Source organism: Harpia harpyja, chromosome 12 (genome assembly GCF_026419915.1).
Source record: "Harpia harpyja isolate bHarHar1 chromosome 12, bHarHar1 primary haplotype, whole genome shotgun sequence".
Taxonomy (NCBI): Eukaryota; Metazoa; Chordata; class Aves; order Accipitriformes; family Accipitridae; genus Harpia; species Harpia harpyja.
In genome coordinates, this window is record NC_068951.1 from 17,454,694 (window position 1) to 17,477,578 (window position 22,885).

The 22,885-nt window shown below is 41.6% G+C and overlaps 1 protein-coding gene across 16 annotated transcripts in view; it reads left to right on the top strand.

The window, feature by feature from the left end:
* The window catches only part of PPP2R3A (protein phosphatase 2 regulatory subunit B''alpha), a 62,670-nt gene that overhangs the window by 3,447 nt on the left and 36,338 nt on the right, over positions 1 to 22,885 (top strand). For 4 of the 16 annotated variants that reach the window (XM_052803465.1, XR_008237486.1, XM_052803472.1 and 1 more), the window contains 3 exons: positions 5,566 to 5,824; positions 9,002 to 9,068; positions 9,364 to 11,836. In XM_052803465.1, the coding sequence (XP_052659425.1) occupies positions 9,830 to 11,836 (2,007 nt within the window). In that variant the 5' untranslated portion in view covers positions 5,566 to 5,824; positions 9,002 to 9,068; positions 9,364 to 9,829. Of the gene's footprint in view, positions 1 to 9; positions 329 to 858; positions 981 to 3,997; positions 5,457 to 5,565; positions 5,825 to 9,001; positions 9,069 to 9,363; positions 11,837 to 19,676; positions 19,861 to 22,885 lie in introns of those variants that run through there. The other 12 variants (XM_052803461.1, XM_052803464.1, XM_052803463.1 and 9 more) reach the window with 12 other exon arrangements.

Here is a 22,885-nt window from a genome sequence, read left to right on the forward strand (position 1 = left end):
GTATGGGCTGGGAACTGAGGCTACCCTGGAGAAATGGACTGTCACCTTAGACAAATGGAACTTTACCAAAATAAGTGAATAAAGAGCAGTGCGATACAGATAAGACACAAAGAAGTCAGATAGGACGGCAATGAGAAATGTGTAAGCTCTGAATAGATGGACAGTGAATGAAAAAAATTTCTGTTGTTATTAAATTAAAAATTTATTTTACTCTGCAGATGACTAGCAGATGGCTAGTCTGCTACAGGAGAAATTTTACCTAACTTACAAGTAAGTTTCCAGGACTGATTTGGGGAATCTGTGGATTGTAACCTCAATATCAACAAAGGTTAATGACTAAGGGAATGCCATCTTGGACACAACTCTTCCTTTGTTACCTTAACACCTTAATAAAAGCACTTTAATTTGTGTAAAGTAGTTGCATACTGTTCATACTAAATTAATTGATTCCAGGGAAAATAAATGTATCTTGCTAATATGAAATTATCTCTTTCCATATGAGGTTATAAACAGTTAAGAGACATATTACTTAAGTTGGCTTTCTGACATCTGCTCTGAGCCTTGCTAATTGTGTGCTTCTGAAACTTGTTCACCTCTGGTGTTTTCTGGTTGGTCACCTTATTTTCTGTCAGCATGACAAAGCTCAGTTAGGCCTATGCTTCCTACTTTTTTTTTTTAACTCATGCCTTGCTAAGCTTCAACATGTATGTTAATGTATCGGGGGCCTGCTAAATGAGCTAAGATTAAATGGTAGTTCTATACAGACATGGGGCTCGAACAATAATTAGTTGGCAAATTATTTATACTTAACAGATCGGTGTTACGTGGAAAAATTGTGTGAGCTTTTACTCTCTTGCTGTCTTATCTGTATAACTGGAAACCAGTCTCATGGGACGTGAATTCCTGTCTGGTCAGTTTTAGTTCCAAGTCTCTGTGCAAAGGGAAAGTTGAAAAAAGCTTTTTCGGAAAAGCTGAAAAAGGTGAAATCTTTCTTGATATTATTAACTATTCTCCCCAGCTGATACCTATAATGACAAGCTCCACAAGACCCATATATTGGTTCTCCACAACAGAGTTTCTAGCATACTTGTGTTCAAGGACCCTGCGTGCTGGTGTTTGTGAAGGGTATAGCAGCACTGGAATATTAGATAACCCTGTGACTTAACCTGAAGGAATTACACTGAATAATACTGCATTCACTAACTGCAAGTCAGTATTTTAGAACAATGGCTTAGGGTCTAGTGCCAGGTTTATTTTTAAAAAACATGTAGACTATTGTTATTGATACTAGCCCAAATCTCTTTGAGTGTTGGGCTTGCTTTATGTTGCTGCTGTAAATGTGGAGAGGTTGTATTTAAGCTAGTGTTGGGGGATTTATTTTTTTTCTAGAGTAAAACTACTGAAACAGATTTCTTAATGTAAAAATTGACTTCTCCAAATCCATTCTGACTGCAAAGGAGTATTTATCATCCTGTCACGGTCAGTGATTCTCAAGGTCATGTCTACTTGGAAGCCTGCCTTGATAAGTGCTTCCATTGCAGTGACCTTCATGGTTCACTGCAAGAATGCTGAAGTCCAGCTTCAGCTGGTAAAATTAGATGGTCTAAAGCTATTGGACAAGAAGGCACAAGAGACAAACAAGCAAGTATTCTGTTATTTCTGGATTTTCAGAGAGAGTTTAACAAAGTTCTTTGTTAATGCTTCTTGAAGGAAATTAACTGCCATGGAGTAGGAGTGTAGCTTTTTCAGTAATTAATACCTGGTTAAAGTGTAGAAGAACTGTCAGCTTTTCTAGTGAAGAGTAATCACTAATGGAATCCCAGGGGGATCTGTGTTCAGGCTTGTGTTGCTCAACATAGTTATAAATGATCTGGAAGAGAGGCTGAATAATGAAGTGACAGTATGTGCTGAAAATCACAAAATTAGGGTAGCAGAAAAAAAGGTGTCTGGAGTTGCAGAAGGTTCTCACAGTATTTGGTTGTAGGCAAGCGATTCTTGATACTAGTAAATATAAAATAATGTGCACAGGGAGAAACAACTAACTGTCTATGCAGTGATGAGCTCTTAAGAATCTGTGCCATTCAGGAAAGGGATCTTTTAAGTAATGCAGATAAAGCTCTGTGAAACTCTCTCAGCAGCAGTCAAAAAAAAAAAAAAGGCAAATAGAAATGACAGAGATCTCTAGGAAAAGGAGAGGGAGCAAAACAATGCCATGGTATAAATAAATCCATGGTATGTTCATGTAATGAATAACATGCCCCCCTCAAAGTTAGGGGCAGACATTCTCCCCTCTCCAAAGAGTTCTAAGATTAGGGAAAAAACACAGAAGAGCATGACTGAAGCAGCTTTTGTAAAAAGAGTAACCAAATAAACTGGAGCTTAGCCTGGAAAATACACAATTGGAAGTAGGATGGATAAGAGGAGGGATTATGATAGCAATCTGCAACCATGGGAATATGAAGCAATAGTTCCCTGTTTATTTTGTCACCCGAACATGGCAAGAATTAAAGGGCATCAAGTGGTACCCAAGCAAAAGGTGGTAACTTTTGTCAGACGAAGTATTAAAACATGACCCTTTGATTCCCTGGAACCTTTCTGGGTCCATGGCATCCTTTGGTGAGATGTTTCACAGGTTTGCTGCATGTGTGCTTGTTTTAACCTGCTTCCTGTAGCACTGCTTGATTGCACTTGGTTCTCGTGTTGGAAGAGGAGGTGAGCAGTCAGACCCTATCTACCCTTTCCATGCCATTCATGATTTTGTAGAAGATTACTGTAATCTTCCAAAGACATCTCTCTTCCTGTCTGAAATGCCTGCTCCTGCGCAGTCATTCCTCGCAGACAAGCTGTTCAAGACCTTTGGATTGTTGTTGTTGCCCATCTCCTAACCTTTCCTCTGAGACTGTATGAAAATTTTGGTCTCCAAGAGCTAATACCTTTGTCTTGCATAGAGCGTTCTATCAGTAGCTCCCTGCACGTTTTACAAAAGACAATAGTATCGTTTCCTTTTGAAGATAGGTAGCAAGAGGGTCAGAATGTATGAATTAACCCAGGTGGTTATGAGAGCAGACATTTAAGACTGTATTATCTGAAAATAGTGAGGCTTGGAAGGGGAGAGCATTATACAGTGATAATATTAATTTTTGAAAGGCAGTTCAAAAATTTGTTTCTGGATGTGGTTCTCATCTGTTCTGGATATTTTACATGGTTTGGGTTCCTGCATCATAAAGTATGTAGTTGAACCAGAAAAGCTTATGAGAGGGGCAGTGGAAATGATCAAAGGTGCAAAATGGCTTCTATACAAGAACTGAGTAAGTGAGGACTAATAATCCTGGAAAAGAGAAGGCAGAGGGATGAAGTGGAATTCTGTAAATTCAGGAATGCTGTGGACAATGTGCATACAGGTCTAGTGTTTGTGCTCTGTTTAAGTACAAGTTCCTGATATATTGAAGCTGGTGAGTGACAGAATTGAAAGGGGTGGTAGGTGGTAGAATGTCTTGTTGAAAGATGCTCTGGATGCAAAAAGTTTCTGTTCAATCTGGGGGATGCCCAAGCACACGGGAGGGAAATCCTTTGAAGGTTACTAAGTACACAGAAACTACATCCAGCTTTACAGTTCTCATGAGCTGAAAACAGTTGGAGGCCAGGAGAGTACTCCTAGGAAATATCATATATTTTTTTCTAATACTATTCCTTGAGCATTGGCATATAGCCACTGTTGGAGACAGATACAGTTGTTCCTGTGTTCTTGTTTAATCCTGAAGGATGGGTTTCGTTTAATGTTGCTTGTCATCTCAAAATTAGATTGTTTTTTAAGCTCGGTGGGGTGATTTTCTTTTTGAGGTGCCTGCCTCTCTGCATTGCCTGCAGAGAGTACCTTAACAATTCATTTCTAGGTGGCTAGCTTAAATTAGACGAATCCCACCTCTTTTATATTTTTGTAAGAACAACAACAAATTACAGACAGAATTCAGGAAAGGACTATAGCAATGACTTTGAAGACATCTTTCTTCCAGACTCTCCCTAGCAATGCTGGAAAAGGCAAAGATGTGGCTTGATTATAGTGTGTCAGTACTTGTAGGTGAGGAAATGCATCCTCCTGAAAGCTTTTTTTAAGTTAGCTTAAGAAAGCCTGATACCTGTTTGCTGGAACCTGATGTTGAACATACTCAAATTGAAAATCATGACCCCTTTTCTATAGTGCATCTAATTAAATATTGAAGCACTTGAGCAGATGAAGATATGTGCTCTGGTTTGACTAGGTCAGATCCTCTGACCTGGGTTCTGAGGGAAGTCAGGATTTGTAGGCATCGCTGTCCATTGCAGTCTCTAAAGCATGAAATAGCTTGGTGCTAAAACGTATTAAAACTAAACTCTGGATGCCTTGCCAGTGTAAGTGGTACAAGCACCTCTAATCCTAAAACTTCATAGGTGCAATTGTAAATGGTTTGTTTTACTATAGCTGAAATGTATGCCTGTGTGTCAAATTCCCTCTGGTCATGAGGACTGAAAAGTTACCACAGCTGTAGTTCCCCTCTAAGTCCTAAGTACAGAAAAGTCCTTTTGGATTAACTATACGTGCTGCCATTAAGGACATCAAAATGTTATAAGCTGTAAATATACAAGAAATACAGGACAAAAGAGCAACTTGGTTAGATTTTTTTCTTCTGAACTTCTTCAGTATGGAAGGAAAAATTATTCTTTTTAGTCTCCCGTTCATATGTTAATGGCTTTTTGTAGCACTTCTGCTGAATTCAGCAGTGGATTTCTTACCACAAAATTTTTTTACCACACCTACTGCTGATATGATTCTATCATAGATGGAGCATCTGGTGATGTTTTTAATACTAGATTTTCAAAGATTTTTCAGTGACTGAATAGAAGGCTGTCTAACATTACGAGTGGTCATGTGAACCCTATCGATTCTGGCAATGGTTAACTGGGCCATTGAAGCAGCAACCACTTGGCTGTGTGATCAGAGACCCTTTGGATTTCGTGGAGTGTGGCTCAGTGTCAGCTCCTTTACGAGCTGCAGAACAGCTCTCTTAACTGAGTCACCTCATCTATTCTGATCTCCATCCTCAGAGTGTGCGTTTGTGGTGTGCTTTTGACTCTTAAAGTTTACCATGTTCTGACTTGAGCCAGGCAGTAAGAAAAGTCACGATACATCTCAGGGTCTGCTACCATTCTGTAGTGGGTAGAAGTAGTGTGTAGAAGATCAATACTCTTCCCCCCTGCCCCACCCCCGCTATTATTTGACAAAGTACCAAAGATTGGCTGGAAGTTGTGCTTTGCAAGAAAACATTGCTTTGCGATTTGCCTGCTTTTGTCTCCTATAACCAATATAGTTTGCTCCCAAATCTGCTTTGTTCAGTAAGCCATAAACAAAAGTCAAGTGTTTCTAAATAAGAGGATGCAGTTATACGCTGCTTTTTGGCACCAGAAGCTCCTCTAAGAGGGTAAGACCTGATACCTGATTACATAGCTAGGATGATACTTCTGAAACTGTTGATGACTGTCCAAATAGTAAAGCTGTTTTCTGTCTGTCTTTCTGTTTGTCTTTTGCAGGTATACCAAACTGGAGAGCTTATCCTACCACCTCTTCTACTAGAAACGAGCACCGTTGCATAGTGACAGCCATGCTGTGTGCTGGTGCAGAAAGGGCTAGTTTACTCCATGCTGCATGTTATGATGGTTTCTAACTTCTGATCACTAATAATGTTTTTACTAGTGCTGGAGATAGGAGTTCAAGAAGATTTTTGCCAAATTTGAGACTTCCAGAGGCAGTAGAAGCCTGTCCCGTAGCTTTCTAGACTTCAGTTTGCAAGTAAGTCAAGCGCTGGCTGACAGTCCCCACCCTAACATATTGTCATTGTTTAGTTATTTAACTCCAGCATAATCTTTGCATGAATAGAATTTCTTGTGTGTCTTATAGAGTAACCTTTTATATCATTAGTATCTGCAATAATTTTTTCCTTTGGAAAGTGATTCATGGCATCTTGCAGATAGGAAAGACATGAAGCATTATTCTGCAATCACACAAGAAGCCCTATTCATTCGTAGTTTATATTATGAAGCCAATCCTGTATCCTGAGGGTTGGAGTTGGTTTCGTGGCAGCAGTCCTAATTACAGAATCTTTCTACAGTATATCTGAACTGGGGGCTGTTCTAGAGTCACAGCTGGAAAAAAATGGCAGGCTGAAAAGAATGAAGTATGAATGTTTCGTAACGCGTTCAGTCTTTCCATTATTACTATTGATAAATAGTAGGTTTTAGTCACCAATCGAAAGTCACAACAAAAGCCCGTTCAGGCTAAGCTTGAGACCATGTTCCTAGATCTGATAACAGGAATACTTCTAGGTTTTGTCTTGACTAGATTTACATGCTGGATCATGTTTGATGTATCACTGTAAAATAAAGCTGCAAGCTGAGTGTGTGCTACCTTGGTCAAGTCAGTGGAAAAATGAGAAAAATAGTTTCTATTCTGCATCTATAAGCATTTGTGCTGCCTATACAATTTTCTTTTTTTTTTTTTTTTGGGGGGGGGGGTCTTCCATAGCTAGAGTCAAGTACTCCAGCACCTTGAATAACCTTAGCATGTTTTTGCAGACAGTGATAATAAAGCAAGTAGTAAATAATCATTGAGAAGACATTAGTTAATCTGGTTGAAAAGAGGATGTCAGTTTTTTTATATTGATTCTTTGATTACTTCCTTCCCTGACACAGCAGAAAAAGGTGCTGATGACAGAGGCAGGAGTTAGCAGTCTTGTGTTAGCCTTGACAAGTTTGTGGCTGTACTATGTTGATATGTGATAGTGCCAGAGAAATACAGACCAATTGGAAGGATTAGAGAATGCAGCAAACATGGCTGGAGGGCCTGCCTTATACTAAAGCAGAAAGGGCCAGCTCTTTGTAACATGGCTGAGCAATCATTTAGGGCATAAGCACCTAAAATTATTTGGGAAGTATGAAGTGGTGGTGGTGGGAAGAGTGTTGTTATTGGCAAAAAGCTTCATTGTTTGAAGGTGGCTTAAAGGATTGGAGAAACAGACTTAGTCCCAGTGGAAGGAGTACATGTGTGGGGAGGAAATTACCCTTGGAGTGATATATGAGAAGGAGACAGTGAGTCTAATACATTATTTCTCTAATTAAGAAATAACTTAATCAAGATGTAATTATTTCCCAAATTAGGTATAAACCCAGACTATTCTTTGCTGGTAAAAAGATGACCAGTCTCTCCTTGCTGTGTATGACACAGAAGGAGGAAGGAGCTCTGAGAAAGAAAGTCCCATGTTTTTTTGGAAGCAGTATTAATTCTTCATCAAATCTGATGTCCTGAAGACCTCTACTTTCTCTAAATATTATATAACTTTTATTTCAGGAAACACCAGAAAGCTTGTTTGTAGTTGATGGAGCCTCAGAAAAGGAAAAGCAGCAGACCTCTTACCCTGGATGTGTTAGAAGGCAGTCTTAGGGAGTCTATGGATCATTAGACTTTTTGGAGGCATAGAAGCATGGGTTTTCTTGTCTGAACAAAGCCCATTAAGTCCTAGAAGATGAAGACACTGGGGAGCCAGTAGTACATTTTTTTTTTTTTTTTAACTGTGGCTCTGATTCAGTAGAGCATTTAGCACACCTGGTAGTGAAGCCTGAGAGTCAGTGACTGGAGGGTGTGGAGTCTTATTACCTAGGTTTATGCCTGATGGTATAAGCACCCCGGGCTTTAAAAACGATTCTGTTTACACCCTTTATCCGCTAGCACCCTGACTCACTGCTGTGGCTGGGGCACACCTCATACCTCTGATCATCCCTCTGGAAGGCCCTCCCATGCCTATGGGGCTTTGGGGCAGTGCCAGTGGGTGTTGAGGGGAGCAGTACAGGACAGGCACAGAACTGTACTGAGGAGCTGGCCCTGGTACAACATGTAGCTTGGCCTGCAGTGTTTGATAGGCAGGTGGCAGCCTGTTACAGATACCAGCATGGTAGTTGGAGCAGTTAGTTCTTCATCCTGAATGCAATCATTTCAATGCTTTATATAATCCAAAGAACAAATCGGGAAGGTTTCTTTACAGTGTGCAATTCTACCTAATTGCAATGAGCTGACATGGCACACTACAAACTCCATCAAATACTCTTAAACCAGTGCTTCTCAATTTCAAATTACGGCTTTAAAATACGTAAAATGTGAATGTTCAGCAGCCTTGTGCTATCCTCAGTCCTCAATGACAACAGCACCAAACTCTGAGGTACTTCCCCTCTGTGTGATCCATTTGTACAGGCTTATGAGCTAAGATAGGTGGCATGTAACATGCATGGAGGGCAGTCCTTTCATCAGATGCAGGTCTGGCCTTTCACATAGTGCTGGATAGTTATCTTTGAAAACAACAAAATAAAGCCATGCTGTAGTGTGACCTAGCTGTGATATAATCATGGTTTGTGAAATTGATTTCTGTTTGTACAGGAATAGAGGGTGCTCAGAATTTCACTGGGGTGTTTTAATTTGATTATTGAATTGTTAAGGAAAGATGAAGCGATGTCTAAATTTTGAAGACCCCTTAATCTGGGATTTTGTATCTTTTCATGACAAAGTTAAGAAGCTTTTGTTTTTTTCTGGTGCAATTCTGACCATGATGATAGAAAGTACAGCTGGAAATTGCTATGCTAAGTGTAAAACACTCAATTCCTAGTTTTCACAGGCTTAACGTTTATAGAAATGTTACTTTCTGCTCTCAGTGTCTACACCAGTAGACTTATTTAATAAAATATGCTGCTATTTATGGGTTGTAAGAGAAAGAAAAACAGTTATTCCTCCTTAAAATATTTTGCCATGGTCCCAGAGACCTTGGTGAAAGGCTAATGGAAGCCAATGTGGCCTTTACTAAAGGCCATGCATTCTTACAGGCATTCATCTACTTTGCTCCAGGCTGTTTGCAGCTTTTTATAATCCAGAGAGCCTGGAAATCCTGAAAGTGGTTTTCTCTACTGCTCTTTGCCTTATCTTTAGAGTCTTGGAAAATGAAAGTCAGAAATCCACAACATGATCAAATTGCTTTGCTCCATTAGAATTAAAGGTAATGTTTTCTTCAGTTTGGGGGGGGGAATGCAAGTCTGAAAAAAAAAAAAAAATTGAGTAGTTAAAATAGAGCTGTTAAAATGGCAACACACAGACAGCCTGTGTATAAATATAGGCTAGCTCCTCAGCAGTGTTCTTATATGGTAGATCTGAGTGAAGGAAAAATATCAGCCTACTCTTACTCTGTACAAGCGTGAGTGTTGGTTGTTACGGTCTGGTGCCATATGTTTGATAGTAGACAAGGCTGCCTATTAAATGGAAATTACAATGACTGTCACCTTTTTCTGTTGCAGGGACCTACCTTATCAGTGTGAGAGGGGAATCGCACAAGCATACTGTGGATTTTTTGTCTGTACATGCTACTTGATTATCTATCTTTTACCGACCCACCCAAAAAGAGAGAAGAAGCATTGAACAAAAATCATTGTCTTGTCCCTTTTGCTTGAGAGCTGGCTGAATTTTATGACACCTGCTGGAGAACCTACCTGGACCATTAGAAATGGAGCAGCTTGTTCTGCATCTCTGATCAGCAAAGCTTTCTGCATGGAGTACAAGAATCAAGTTGCCTTAAGTCAAACCATATGTATGTTGCACTGATTGTTGTAACTGTACTGCTGATACCACTCCAGACTTCACTAGGGCTTTCCAAGGCAGTAGTTTCTCATGTAGTTTGAATGCTTTCAACTGACATTTGAATGTTTTTTTTATTAAATCTGGTGTAGCTGTGAAAAGCGGGTTAAGTTTTTTTCTGTTAAGTTCATGGTGAATTTTGAAGCCTCACTTCCAAGCGTGATCTGTGCTATGGCAGCAACGTACAGGCTTATGGTCACTTCTGTGAACTGCTACAGCAGTGTGGTGATAGACCAGCGCTTTCAGCACACCGTGCATTACTGCACAGGGACTTGCCAAGTGTTTAAGCAAGGTGTTACATGCATAGTTGCCCACCACAGTGTCTGCGCAGAGCTTGGTGTCCAAGATGCCAACCTAGACCATAAAATTCCTGTTCCTGAAAATGGACTTACCTTGCCTGGAAATGAGGACTATCAGCAAATCCTCCCAAATAATTCAAGAATCAAAAAGGGCTCTTCAGTGCAAGCTTCCAGCAGTTTAAAAGACATTACTGGTGAGGCAATAAACCTTGCCAGTGGTAAAATAAAGGAATTCTCCTTTGAAAAGCTCAAAAACTCTTCCAGTCATGTGGCCTACAGAAAGGGAAGGAAAGTTCGGTCAGAATCATTCAGCAGACGATCATTTGATTTTGACTTCATTTATGGGCACTTAAACAATGATGAGAACTGCCCTCCATGTGGCTTTTTGCAGAGTCCCTCACCTGTGGAGAAATGGCAGGAGAGCAGTGATGCTCCAGAAGTCACCATGAATCCCATGGTTTCCTTCTCCCCTCAGTCCTTCTCTGAAGAAAACTTCATTACCCAGATTTTGGAAAAACACAAGCTAGATGGTTCTTCTGGTGGAGATATTAAGGTGTGCTTAGACATTTTGCTCAAGTGTTCAGAGGATCTGAAAAAGTGCACAGACATAATAAAACATTGCATCAAAAAGAAGTCTGCAGACAGTGTTAGTGGAGGGAATGCCAATGATCCCCTGGCTAATCCAGAAATGATATATATGAATCTGATGACAAGATTTTCTTCATACCTGAAAAAGCTACCCTTTGAGCTCAAGCCACCAGGACACAAGGAAGCTAGTGACTTGACAGAACTAGTTAACTGTTTTCATGGCTTGCAGCAAACTCCCTTTCCCCCAGTATTTGGAGATGAGCAGCCACCTAGGTATGAAGATATTATTCAGTTGCCATCCTCAAGTACAGTTCCTCTCAGACTACCAGGTGATCAGTGTGAGGTGACAAGCACCTCTCAGTCCATCCAAACAAGTACTGTGAACTTTACCTCAAACTCCCTTTGCAGCATCCCACAGGAGAACAGTGTGAGAGCTGTGAAAGATGCTTGTGCTCTACCTCAGTTACCAGCCACAAGCCCTTCTGACTGCACATCTTCCACTGAGGCTCTGTACATTGAGGAGGAGTCTGATGGGGAAAGAATATTAGGGAAAATAAAGAAGGCAGAGCAGAAAGGGGGCTGGGAGAGTTTAGAGCGCAGCTACCAGCTAGCTGGTTGTTCAGATCTAACTGCCACTGCTAAAGCAGAACGTGCCAGAGTGGGAGATGTTGAGCTCTTCCATGCTTCTGAGAAAATTACTCCTTTAAAACCGGTTTCAGAATCTGTATTGCGTGGATCCCAAGCTGATGTCTCCAAAGGAGAACAGATGTGCAGTAAGGTAGACAAGGAAGAGATAGACAAACTGCTGCTGGACTTGGAGTGCTTCTCACAGAAAATGGAGAGTACTTTGAGGGAACCCTCTCTAAAGGAGAGTGAACCTGCCTGTTTGCAAGTGTTTGGCTGGCAGGGTAGGCAGGTACTACCTCTGGCTCTTGAACACAAAAGTAAACCCATTGACCCCACTTCCCCTTTGTCAAAAATCATGGAAACCAACGGTCATAAAATGGAAGAGGACGACAAAGCCCTTTTGCTGCGTATCCTGGAAAGCATTGAGGACTTTGCCCAGGAACTGGTGGAATTCCAGACAGGCAAGGGAAGCTTGTCCAAGGAGAGGGAAGTGATGCAGATTCTTCAGGAAACTTTAACAACTCCTTCACAGTCCCTCCTTGCAGGGCAAAAAAGCTATGCTGGGGCTGCCTCCAGAGACTCTGTTCCAGCTTCAATTCAGCAGGCCCCAGAAGTGATTAAAGTAAGAGAACCAAACCTTTGATGGGATAATGAGTAAAACAAACATAGGGAAGGGGGGGGGGGGGGGATTACATCTGCTAAGTGATTCATTGTGCTTTGGATGCTGCAGTGTGGAATAACATGCTCAACCTGGCAGAAATATAGCATTTATTTAAATACAAATAAAAAAAGGAAACTAAAACCCCTAAGCAAAGAAAATATGCCCTGACATGCAGTTTCACCTTTGAGCTTGTTCCTTTCCTGCTGGTGCTCCTGTAGGCTGTTTGCTTGTGGTTTAAATGGGCCCTATATAACAGAGGGTAGAAACAATTTTCCAGCTAACTACTTTATTCCTGGGGGCAGGTATTGGACTGCCTCTCACCAGTTCAGTGAGAACTGAATGTCCCAGCTCTCCATTTCCCATCTCTGAGCAGACTCCAACAGCCTTTGTTGTCCTCATCACTAGTTCCTAAAGAGAGAGATTCTCCATGGCACAAAGGTCAGAATCTAGGAAGATTTAATTTTCTTTTCCCTGTCCCCAGTGCATAGAGTCATTGTAGAGTCTGCATTGCTTGTATCTCTCAAATGAGGAGTGGGTTTTCCCAGGAAAAAGGGTCTTTATAAGAGTCTGCTTTAGAGGGAAGCCAAGGCTGTCTGTCCAGCCTTCAGTGCTTTTCATCTGATAACAAGCACCAAATTTTCAAAACAACTTGGTGCCAGACTTCTGAGTGCACAGAAAGTATAGAGAGGGCTTCAGTTTCCAAAATCTGCCTTCCACATAGGCACTTTAAAAGTGCTCAGGTTATAAGTGAACTTTAACAGCTTCTTCCAGTTGGAGCATGATGTGCCTGTCTTCAAAACTCCACTTTCCTGAAAGTACAGGTATTTGGTGCAATTCTGAAAGGGGTTAGGTGGGGTGTGTCTGACCCTAAATGACAGTGCTGAGATCTTTTTAGACTAGGCTCCCCAAGTGTTTCTGATGTTTCTCTGGGCACCTTTGTTTACAGAAAATGGTGAGCATGACCTTGTCTGATATCTCCAGCAAGGAAAAAGAGTCTTTCCTCAAGGAGTGTAGAATTAAGCAGCTCCAAAAACTCTGAAGTGATCTCTTATAATAGCTATTCTTGCATTGTATATTACTTCACAAAATTTTCTAACTTGTGAACTTCAAAGAAAAATGTGTTTGATAAAGTGTGACACTGACTTTGTGGCAGTTTTTCTATAATACTTGAAAATTGGATGCATTTACACTGTTAAGTAGCTTATCAGTCTGGTCCCTTATCAGCTTCTGTTTCCCTAATCACCCACCTAGCCTGTGTGTTAGTTTGTTCCCAGCCTGCCTTCTGTGGACATCTAACGTACCCATACTGCAAGAGCTCTTCTCTTCCATGTAGCACCACAACCCTTGCTTTGCATAGGTGCCTAGAACCCAAGATCACAAGAGAGAATAACTGGCTTGAGGACCCAGAGGAGCTGGAGGGGGCCTGGGCTGAGCACTGTGCAGCGTGGATGCAGCTGGTACCCTTCAGAGGGAGTTAGCCCTTAGCAGAGTGGGCAAAAGTCGTCTGAACTGCTGGCTCTACACTTACTCTGAGGTTTGCTGTCATTTATAGTATAGATGTGGCCACAAGGCCTTCTCTAGGTATAGCATCTAGGGACTATGTCCATGTTCTTGGATAACTCTGGATCTGGCTGGAGCTCCGTGTAGATTCTGATTCAGTATTGCACATGTGTGCCTGAATGAGTATGTAAAGTATTTGTTATATTTTCTTAGGGCTCACAAAACTGTTATCAAATAGTTGCGCACACGCACAAAAACCCCAGAGATGTAATATGGTGGAAACACAGTGTAGCTTTCATTTATGAAGGTTGTGACAGTTTTATTATCCCTCAAATCCTAAGCAATGAAAAAGGAAAGGGAGAGCCACTTCAGACTGGACTGTTTGCTGTCTCCGTTGGCCTGTCTGTGTTGAAATCTGTGCTAACTTGTATCGGCAACAGACTTTCCCTTTATCATAAAACCAACTATGATTATCCACAGAGAACACTAGAATTACTTGCCTCTTCATTTTCAAAACCGAAATACTTAGAAACTAGGAAAAGAATGCTAAGGAAGTCCATCAATTTTACGGAGCACATAATGAGCGCATCATGCTTCTTTCAGGCAGGCCAGGAAGCATTGCATACTTTTAGACTGTCCAACATTTCCCGTTTTGAGATCCTGTTTTCCATTGCTTATCTCTAAACCTCCAACTGTTTGTTTTAAAATTTCCTGTTCTGTATGTCTGTCTTCTAAGCTGATTTTTTTAATATGTTGTTTTTGAAATACAGTTCAGTGAAAACAGTTCAGTTGTCTGTTAGAGGCTAGCAAAAAAACCCCAACTATTTATCTGTATTTTTGCCTCTGGATAGGAGAGCAATAAGGAGTCCTGGGTGGACTAGTAGGTGTGAGGGAAATGGGAGAAACTAGAACCGGTGAATAGTGAAGAAGGTGGAGATGGGGCTGTTGGGATTCTCTGCCCTGATCTGCAGAAGTGATGAGTGTCAGGGTTTTTTTTGGAAGGTAAAAGGTGCTACCTTTTGAGTAAAATGTCATCTAATGCAAAGTCCGTGGAAAAGTCAGTGGTGGATGTATTTGACCTTAACATCTTTGTGCCCTTGGTCTACCACCTGTACAGGATGGCTAATTTGACAGAGTGTTTATATTCAGTTAATGTTTGCAGAATACTTGGTACTCTAGTGAAAGTACCCTAGAAAAGTCTGGAAGAAACTTAGTCCTTCTGTTTTCAGAATCAAGTCTGAGTAGTGCAGGGCTCCGTTCCAAGTCCTACTCATGCGTTTTATTTTGAGCTGTTGGATAAAGTTTGTGAAAAATTTTGAGAGCAGAGACCAGGACCGGGCTTTGATACAAAAAGAGGCCTCTTTTTTTATTGTCCTTCCTCTGTTGGGTATCTCTTCTCAAAAGGATTACTCATGGTGTAGTGAGCCAGAAAGAGCAGTCCTGCTTCCCATTTCTCTCTCCCCCATGCCTCTACTTCCTATTGCATGGTTCTGAATCTTTCTTTATACTGATTATGATGCTTGTATACAAGATAGAAATTTTAGTTAGGTTTGTTTTCTGCCAGGTTAGTAAGTGGAATTGCTCACACTGAGGTCAAATGGGCGATACAACCGTTTCTGGACAGGGACTGTGGATCTCAGAGCAGAGGGTTTACAGTTTGCAGGGCTGATAAATGGTTTGAGACCACCTTGTCTAACCACATTATCTCAGATGGTAGAGGCCTGAGTCAAGTATCCAGAGGCCATTCCCTGCTGCCACATGTTTCTTCTGGGCTGGCTCCAGGTACATCTATCGAATGCTGCCTTGCCTGGATGACTGATAGGGTGGGTATTGCTGGGACTCTCAGAAGTGTTCCTGACTCACTGTGCTCTAAAACATTGTCCTGAGGCCATACGTCTTGCTTTTTTGTATCAAAATGCCTATGTTGCATGCTTAACCAGGTGGCCCGAAGATGGCTCTAAGTAGAATTAAGACTTTTATAGTCATATAAAGTTAAGGTTGACCTGGCAACTTCATAATTCTGCCCCTTCAGAATGCTACTTCATAATTCTGTATACTTCTTCATTTTGCAGATTTAATGATACTCTTATGAAGGTCTTGCGTGGGGCAATTAACTGTAAAAAGTGGCTTTTGTAACATCATAATGACTTTAACTTTGTCATGAAATAATCACATTTTCTCAAAATGCATTCAAAATATAATGTAAAACTTTTTCTGGAAAATCAGCTTTCATCTTACATATATTACAAATTGGTTTGATCAGATATTGATAATATCTGTCAATTAAGCTATACACACAATCTGCACTCTTTTCAAACATCAATTATTCATAACTTCTAAACCCAAATTGTAAAAAAGGGCTTTTTTTTTTTTTTTTTGGTTTGGCAATACTTATTGAAATAAATGAAAATAGTAAGTGAATCTTAAAATATCTCAGAATCAAAGATGACAGAGGAAAAAAAATTACATTAAAATAAAGAATTAAAAGAACCAATACCAAACAGTTAAGGACATGTTCATGGTATGCAGGCACCTTTTGTAATCAGGGCAGATAACAGTCTCTGTGTGAAGTTGATTTATCTTGAAGTAAACATCTAAAGGTAGGTGAAACAAAGCCTAGGGATACACATTGAGTTTTTCATCCTCATTGACTCTAAAACCAAGAAAAAGTCATGCTGTTGCTGGAGAAGTTTAATTTGTTTTGAAAACAGTTGAAGCTGGTGCCCTTCTCAGCTATGCAGGGTGCATTGAATTGTTGCAGCCAGGCTTTGGGGTACAGCTAAGTCCTGGGATGGTTAAATCATCTTAATATTTTAGGACTAAGCGTCCAGCTTTAGGCACAGGTGAGATTCTATGTTCTGATGGCTAACAAAGGTAGTCAGACACCTCTTTAGATTTGACATCTCTCACCTTCATGCTTAAAACTGGGTCACTTGTAGCAAAGAGGGATTTCTAAATTTGACTGCAGTTTGTTGAGTTGATCTGTAGGGTGTTGATACCAGATTTTCTGCTGTGGATTTTGTCCAGTTGATTTTGAAGCTGTTGGTACAAGATTCTCTTACTGTCAATTTTTCATAGTACTGTATAGTTATGTTTTTATTTATACCCACTTCATGTGTTTTGAGGCTACGAAGTACCATGCTAGGAACTTGCTATAGTGCAAAAAATTGGAATTCAGACACAGCAAGCCTTGCCTCCAGATTACTTGTGTTTTTCCAGATTACCAGGGGGAAAAAACCCAAACTTCTGGGATCTTTTGTGACTGGTTAATTTGTGAATGAAAACTATGTGGCTGGTTTTTGTTTTTTTTAAAGTATCAGCTAGTGGTTGCTAGATTAATATGTCTCTTTCATGCATACATCTTTTAAAGCCCACTGTAGCTGGTCTGGATGCAGCTGTAGATATGAGAGATTCTTTGGACTACATTTCCTCTGCAGTCTGTAAAAGGAGTGGCAATGTGTAAGGAGGGTGAGAGTTCAACTGAGATGAAGTAAGTACACTTGCCACAGACAATTTAAAATAAATTGCCTTCTGACATGCTGCTATATGAGATGTGCAGGACTCTTGGTACAGTGGAGCCTTGTGGGCTCTTTAGGCATTGCCTTAATGTTTAGAAAAAATTGTCAGAGTAAGAAAAACAAAACTTATTCCAAAACTGTTGCATATGGATCTGTGTATCCTTCACTTGGTGGCAATTCCAAGTGCCTTTTCTGGGGGCTCCTTTTCTCATTCCCATCCTCATTCCTGCCTGCCTTTTCTGGGGGCTCCTTTTCTCATTCCCATCCTCATCCTTCATATTCATTTGCAGGGCACGTGGCAAAGTGGGCTGATGACATTGTAATAACCTTGTGATTCTTCGAACTCATAGCTGTGAATATACATCTGGACTTCAGAGCTTTTTCAGTTCCCAGGTTGCACAGTTCAGACATAGCTACAGTGACCTAAAGGGACCAAACTATGATACATTCTTGTTCAAATCTTTTTCATAAAGAACTGGATTCCTGTCACGACCCAGACTGGACAGACCAGGGAGTCGTGTTTAATTCGAAATTCCCTCAGGCTAAATTAAGGTGAAACGACACCAAACGATCAGTTAAAGATTTTATTCATGACAGAAGCAAACTGAACTGGGGAGGTGTGGTAGTAGGTGGCAGGGTTTCTCACAACAGGAATTGGCATAAGACTACTTCTGTAAACTGTGTAACCGTATACATTAATTCAGGGAATAAGGAGATCCCTCCCGTTGAGTCATGAGGTTCAGAGCAGACCCCCTTGCTTTCCAGACTCGTCCTCAGAGAAGGGTCTAGGGGCGGCTGGATCCACTCTTAGTCTCAGACTTGGTCAACAGTTTATATCTTGAAACGGATGAGGTGTAGGGATTGTGGAAAAGGAAAAGGAAAGAGAGGAGAAGACAGAGAAAGATTTCACCGGTCCTGGGTCCAGCATTGGTTCAGTCAGCCGAGGTGTCCAGTCAGCTGAGGGGTCCAGTCCCAGTGGGCTCGCACACCCGGGGCTTCAGTTGGTGTCCTTTTATCATCCTTGCCCCTCCTTCAGGCGGGCACCCAAACTCTCAGGTTAATGAGCAGATTGTGAGCCTTTGGGCTTGGGGGTCATTTGTGAAGTAACTTCTCCTTCCCTGCAGACACTGCCATTGTTTGATCTTTGTATCAGAACAGCTTCTCAGAACAGGGAGCTGCGCACCCTCCAGCACGCCCTCCCCCTCCTGTTGCTGATGTCTGAGCTGATGGGCTTTTCACCTTGGTTCCTTGCTGTGCAGGGTTTGTCTTTAAGCAGAACTTGCCCCACCACAATGTTTGAGACATTAACTCTTTCAGTCTCTCACAATTCCATAGCCCAGGTTGTGGGGCTGATGATTGAGAAGCAACAGGAGAGAAAATAAACGTGGGGGTTTTGATACAGATTTATGAAGACATTAAAAAAATTCCTTTTGTGCATGTCAGCTGGGAGTCTCTCTCCTTTAGTAAATAGCCTATTTAACTGCAGAAGAGCAAATCTGTGTGATAAGAGCATCCTTTTGGATAGGCTGTTTCTGTGTCTATCTGTAGTCCAGTCAATTAAGTGATGCTGCATTTGAATTAACTTTGGGCCTTCTACAGGAAACCAGGAAAAGGACAGCAGAGGCACATGTCCAATAAAAGCTTTCTGTTTGTGATGCTCAGTAAGATCTTTTCATTTCAAATGCAGTATCTTGATAAAAGCAAGCCCTACTAGCTAGAAATGGGATGTTGTTCTGTGTTACGAAGCTTTGAAAGTAAACTGGCAAAGTAGCTTGGACTTTCAAAGTCAAGTAGGGAAAGCAGGCCATGGGACTAGGTTTTTGTTAATTTTGTGGAATAAGAACTGGGTTTAGGCCTTTGTTCAGCACCATTGTCATGATAGAAGAGGGAGAACATACTTTTAACAAGGCTAGACAAAGTCTGGGCAAGAGTTTGAAGTCTACTTGGTCAAGGTTGTGCAGCGAAAGAGTAGACTTGTCCACTGAGAATTGCTTTGCCTTTGCCTTGTGAGAGTTTTGGAAAAAGTGAATAAAAAGAATGATGCATTTTGATGTCTTTATTGAAACTATTTTCTTAAGAACTGCTTTAGAATGCCTGAGCTTATTATCCAAGATCATCCTTATGTGCTTGCTTGGCATTAAAGAAAGTAGATGATTTGATTTTTCCAAGCAAGAAGGAAAAATTGATGTTTTTGAAAATTACAGCCTTTGGCCTAGAATGGGAACTAATATTGATCTTTTGCTTCATCACCTCAGAAGCAGGGACCTCAAACCACTAGCATCATACGTGCACAGGCCTTGGCTGAGAGCATGTGGTTTAACTCTAGCGGAGTCTGATGCAAGTTTGCACCTCACGTTTCAGCACTGAAATACATAAAGTAAGAACTATTGGGGAAGATGGTATATTTAGCCACTTCTGCAGTGCATCTAATTTTAGCACTCTTGGTAGCGGTGGTGGGTGCTTCCTTTCCCATATTACCCCTGGCCTATTACAAGCCAAGGACAGATTGTCTGTCATGTAGCCAGCAGGGAAATAGATTCTGTTGTAGATCATGTTTCTCAATTAAAGTATTACAAGAAGGCAGAAGATCCTGGTGGTACTGAAAGATACTTTGAATATCAGTTAAAAAAGTGAAGTTTGGCTTCAGGAGTGAGATAAAATCTCTAGATGTTGTCCTTGTGAAGAGAGAGAAGACATAGTATGTTGAAGTCATTTGCCATTTTTTGCCTGTAAAAATCAAAACCAAGAAAGCAACGTGCTGGTCTTGACGTGGTCTCCTACAGAGTCCCTGTGCCCCTTCTGGAAAGGGCAACATCTGCTTAGGAGCTGACCAGGATGATGATCAAGGAGAGTTCTCTGCGGAGGGATCCAGACTTAGGAGGGGAGCTAGCCTTCCTTGCGAAGGGCTGTGACTTTGTTCTTCCATCTCGATTCAAGAGGAGGCTGAAGTCATTCCAACAGGCCCAGGTTTGAATGCTTGGCGTTTCTTTTTCTTTTTCTGTTGCTTTGTATTTTTTATTGGGTCAGAGAATCAAACTGTGTCCCCTCTAGGCATGTCTATTTGCAGAAAGTTATTTGCAGCTAGATACCAGCAGGTTTAAAAATAAACCTTCCAGGCTTAGATTGCAGAGTTAAAATGTCTTTGTAAACAAGGGGAAAAAATTAACAGCAAGGGCAGTGATTTAATAATAGGGAGAGGTAGTGTAAGACTATTAAACCTTTTCTGTGTTTTTTTGTAAGAAAAACTCTATGTGATTGCTCTGAATGTCTCTTCTTGCATGTGGAACAACCACAACATTCTGCTGTATTTAGTGGGTTGTGCTCTCTACTGTACAAATTTGTGCGCAGACCAGCCTACCTGGCTTTGGCATTTGTGATTTTACCATCATGAGGTGCTTGTGCTGTTTCCTACTATCTCTGGGCTCTGGCTGAAGAAGATCATAGAATCATTTAGGTTGGAAAAGACCCTTAAGATCATGGAGATGTAGCCAAAGAAATGGAAATTGTACCAGAGCTATATTTCTTGGTAAATCCCAGCCGCTGTACTCACTTTTGGGGACAACTGGCAAAAGATTGGAGTACTTTATGCTAGGACACCAAATGGGCATGTAGCCACCCCAGATTTACAGGGGGTCACAATATGCTGAAATCAGCCCATCTTGAGCTTCATCTATATTTAAATAATTGGTGACCCAGTGAGGAAGTTAAAAAGTTGAAATCATGAGCAGTGCAGCTGTTCCCTAAGAAACAGCTATTAAAATTGCGCTAGAGTATATTGCGGTGCATTTTGTTTTCATGATTTCTGGTGACAGGTTAAAGTACGTATATGAGGTTAATCTCTGGAACATGTTTTTTCACTCCCTAGAGGAGAATTGCATGAAGTAATAATGTGTAGTAATAGCTTGGGCAGGGACCATGAGCAATTTAGAAGAGACTAACAAGAGCCATGCAGCACAGCTAAATTCACTCTCCAGAGTTAGTCTGATCACCTAAGGACATAATCAGGGTATGGTTTGCAGGGAGAGATAAGATCTAACAGACCAACTGGAAAAATTGACAAGCCTTTGGGACATGAGCCCTCCGCCTGGTCTGAAGTAGGAGCAGCGACCTTCACTGTTAAATGCATGGAGAATAACTGCTCTGGGGCTGCAGATCCAAGGCAAGTGAACTAACGCAGTGGGCGATTCCAGCTGAAAAAAAGATGGTCTGTCTTCCTCTTCTCTTTCTTCCAGTACTTGTTTCCTTTTGCTGCTTCCTCACCATGTGTCACCCCTGTCTTGCACTGGGCCCCACAGGCCTTTCTGTGAGCTGGCTTAACTCATAACATGGTAGAAAAATGATCCAGCAACACAGCTAAGTCCATTTTCTGCCTTCCAAGTGGGTTAAATCGGTTCACAGAGGGGTCTGGCACACTCTGGAGCTGGGACTTAGTACACAGTGATGATACATATTTGGGGGTGGAGGACAGAGATGGGAGTTCTCCCACTTGGTGGTAGTGAGATGTTAATATTTGTGCCTTTTGCGGCTCTGCCTTGTGGCTTGGGTGTGTTAGTGTGAGATGACCTGAGAGTAGAGGTAATTGGGCTCACTAAATGTAGAAAAAGGGCTAGCAGGAGGAAAGGTGATAAGGCAGTGAGAGGGAGCACAGAGATGAGCGATAGGTAGTTTGTAGAACACATAGATGTTGGCCAGGAAGGCAAGGAAGAAGGTTTTTTGTAAAATCTGTATCTCTCTTTAGAGCTGTAAATTTCAGTTCTTGTGCTCATCTTTTGCAGGACTATTTATGGAAGGATCAGAGAGCTTCCCATGGCAGTGTTGGTAGGAAGGGAGGTAGGGAGGTCTCTAATCCAACATCTCACTTGTAGGAAGACTAGGTCACATCAGCACTGGTTTTCTCCATGTCTTGAAAACTCCCCAAGGATAGGGATTCCCTCCACCCCCTTCCAGTGACCTCTTGCAGGGCTGTACTACCCTCAGTTAAATTCATCCTCCAGCCTAACCTTCCCAAGCTGTGGTTTATGGCTGTTGCCCCTTTTATACCATGTACCACTACAGAGTTTGGCTCTATCATCTCTGTAACTGTGCTTCAAATAGCTGTAGGCTGTGATTAGCCCATCACTTAGCTTCCTCTTTGCCTGGCTAAACAGGCCCAGCCCCTCAGTCTCTCCTGCCATGTGCTCCTGACCCTGGCTATCTGATTTGCCTTCTGTAGATCTCTGTCCAGTCTCTCCCCATCCTTTTTGAAGTGAAGGCCCCAAACTGGTCACAGTAATCCAGATGCAGCCTCACTGCAGAGGAGATAATAACTTCCCATGTTCTTCTGGCCCTGTTCCTAATGCAGTCTACTACATAGTTTGCCTTATTTGTAAATGGCCAATGCTGCAGGCTCATGTTCAGCCTGGTGCACACTATCTCCCCACATCCTTTTCAGCAGGGCTGTTGCTCCGCCAGTGGGTTCCCAGCCTGAACCAATGCTTGGGATTGCTGTACACAGGTGGAGAACTGGGTGCCTTTCCTCATGGAAGTAGTTGAACAGATTGTCAAGGTCTCTTAACCTGAGGTGCTGCCTTTCATCATGCCAGCCTTCCCGCTAGGTAAGTGTCATCTGCAATCAGGACAGATGAGAGTTGCAGTGGTGCTTCTGTGAGGAGTGGGGGTTTATGCCCACTGTTGTCCTTCTGTCTGAATTAATTTGGGTGCACAGTGGTTGTTTTCTCCATGGAGTTTTCAGGGAAGTATTTGGACTGTGGGGTGAAGTATATCAGTCACGGAAAGGGCATGTGTAATATCTATAGGCACATTTGTCACTAGAGGCATGCAAGGTCTGTGTTTTCAAAACTCAACTGGATAAGGCCGTGAGGAACTTGATCCAGCCTTAGAGTTAGTCCTGTGTCCCTTCCCACCTAAATCTTTTTGTGATTCTGTGTTGCTTAGGTAGAGTTTGTTTTCATTTTTGTTTTGCTGCAGTTGGACTTCGTTTCTGCTGGTGAGT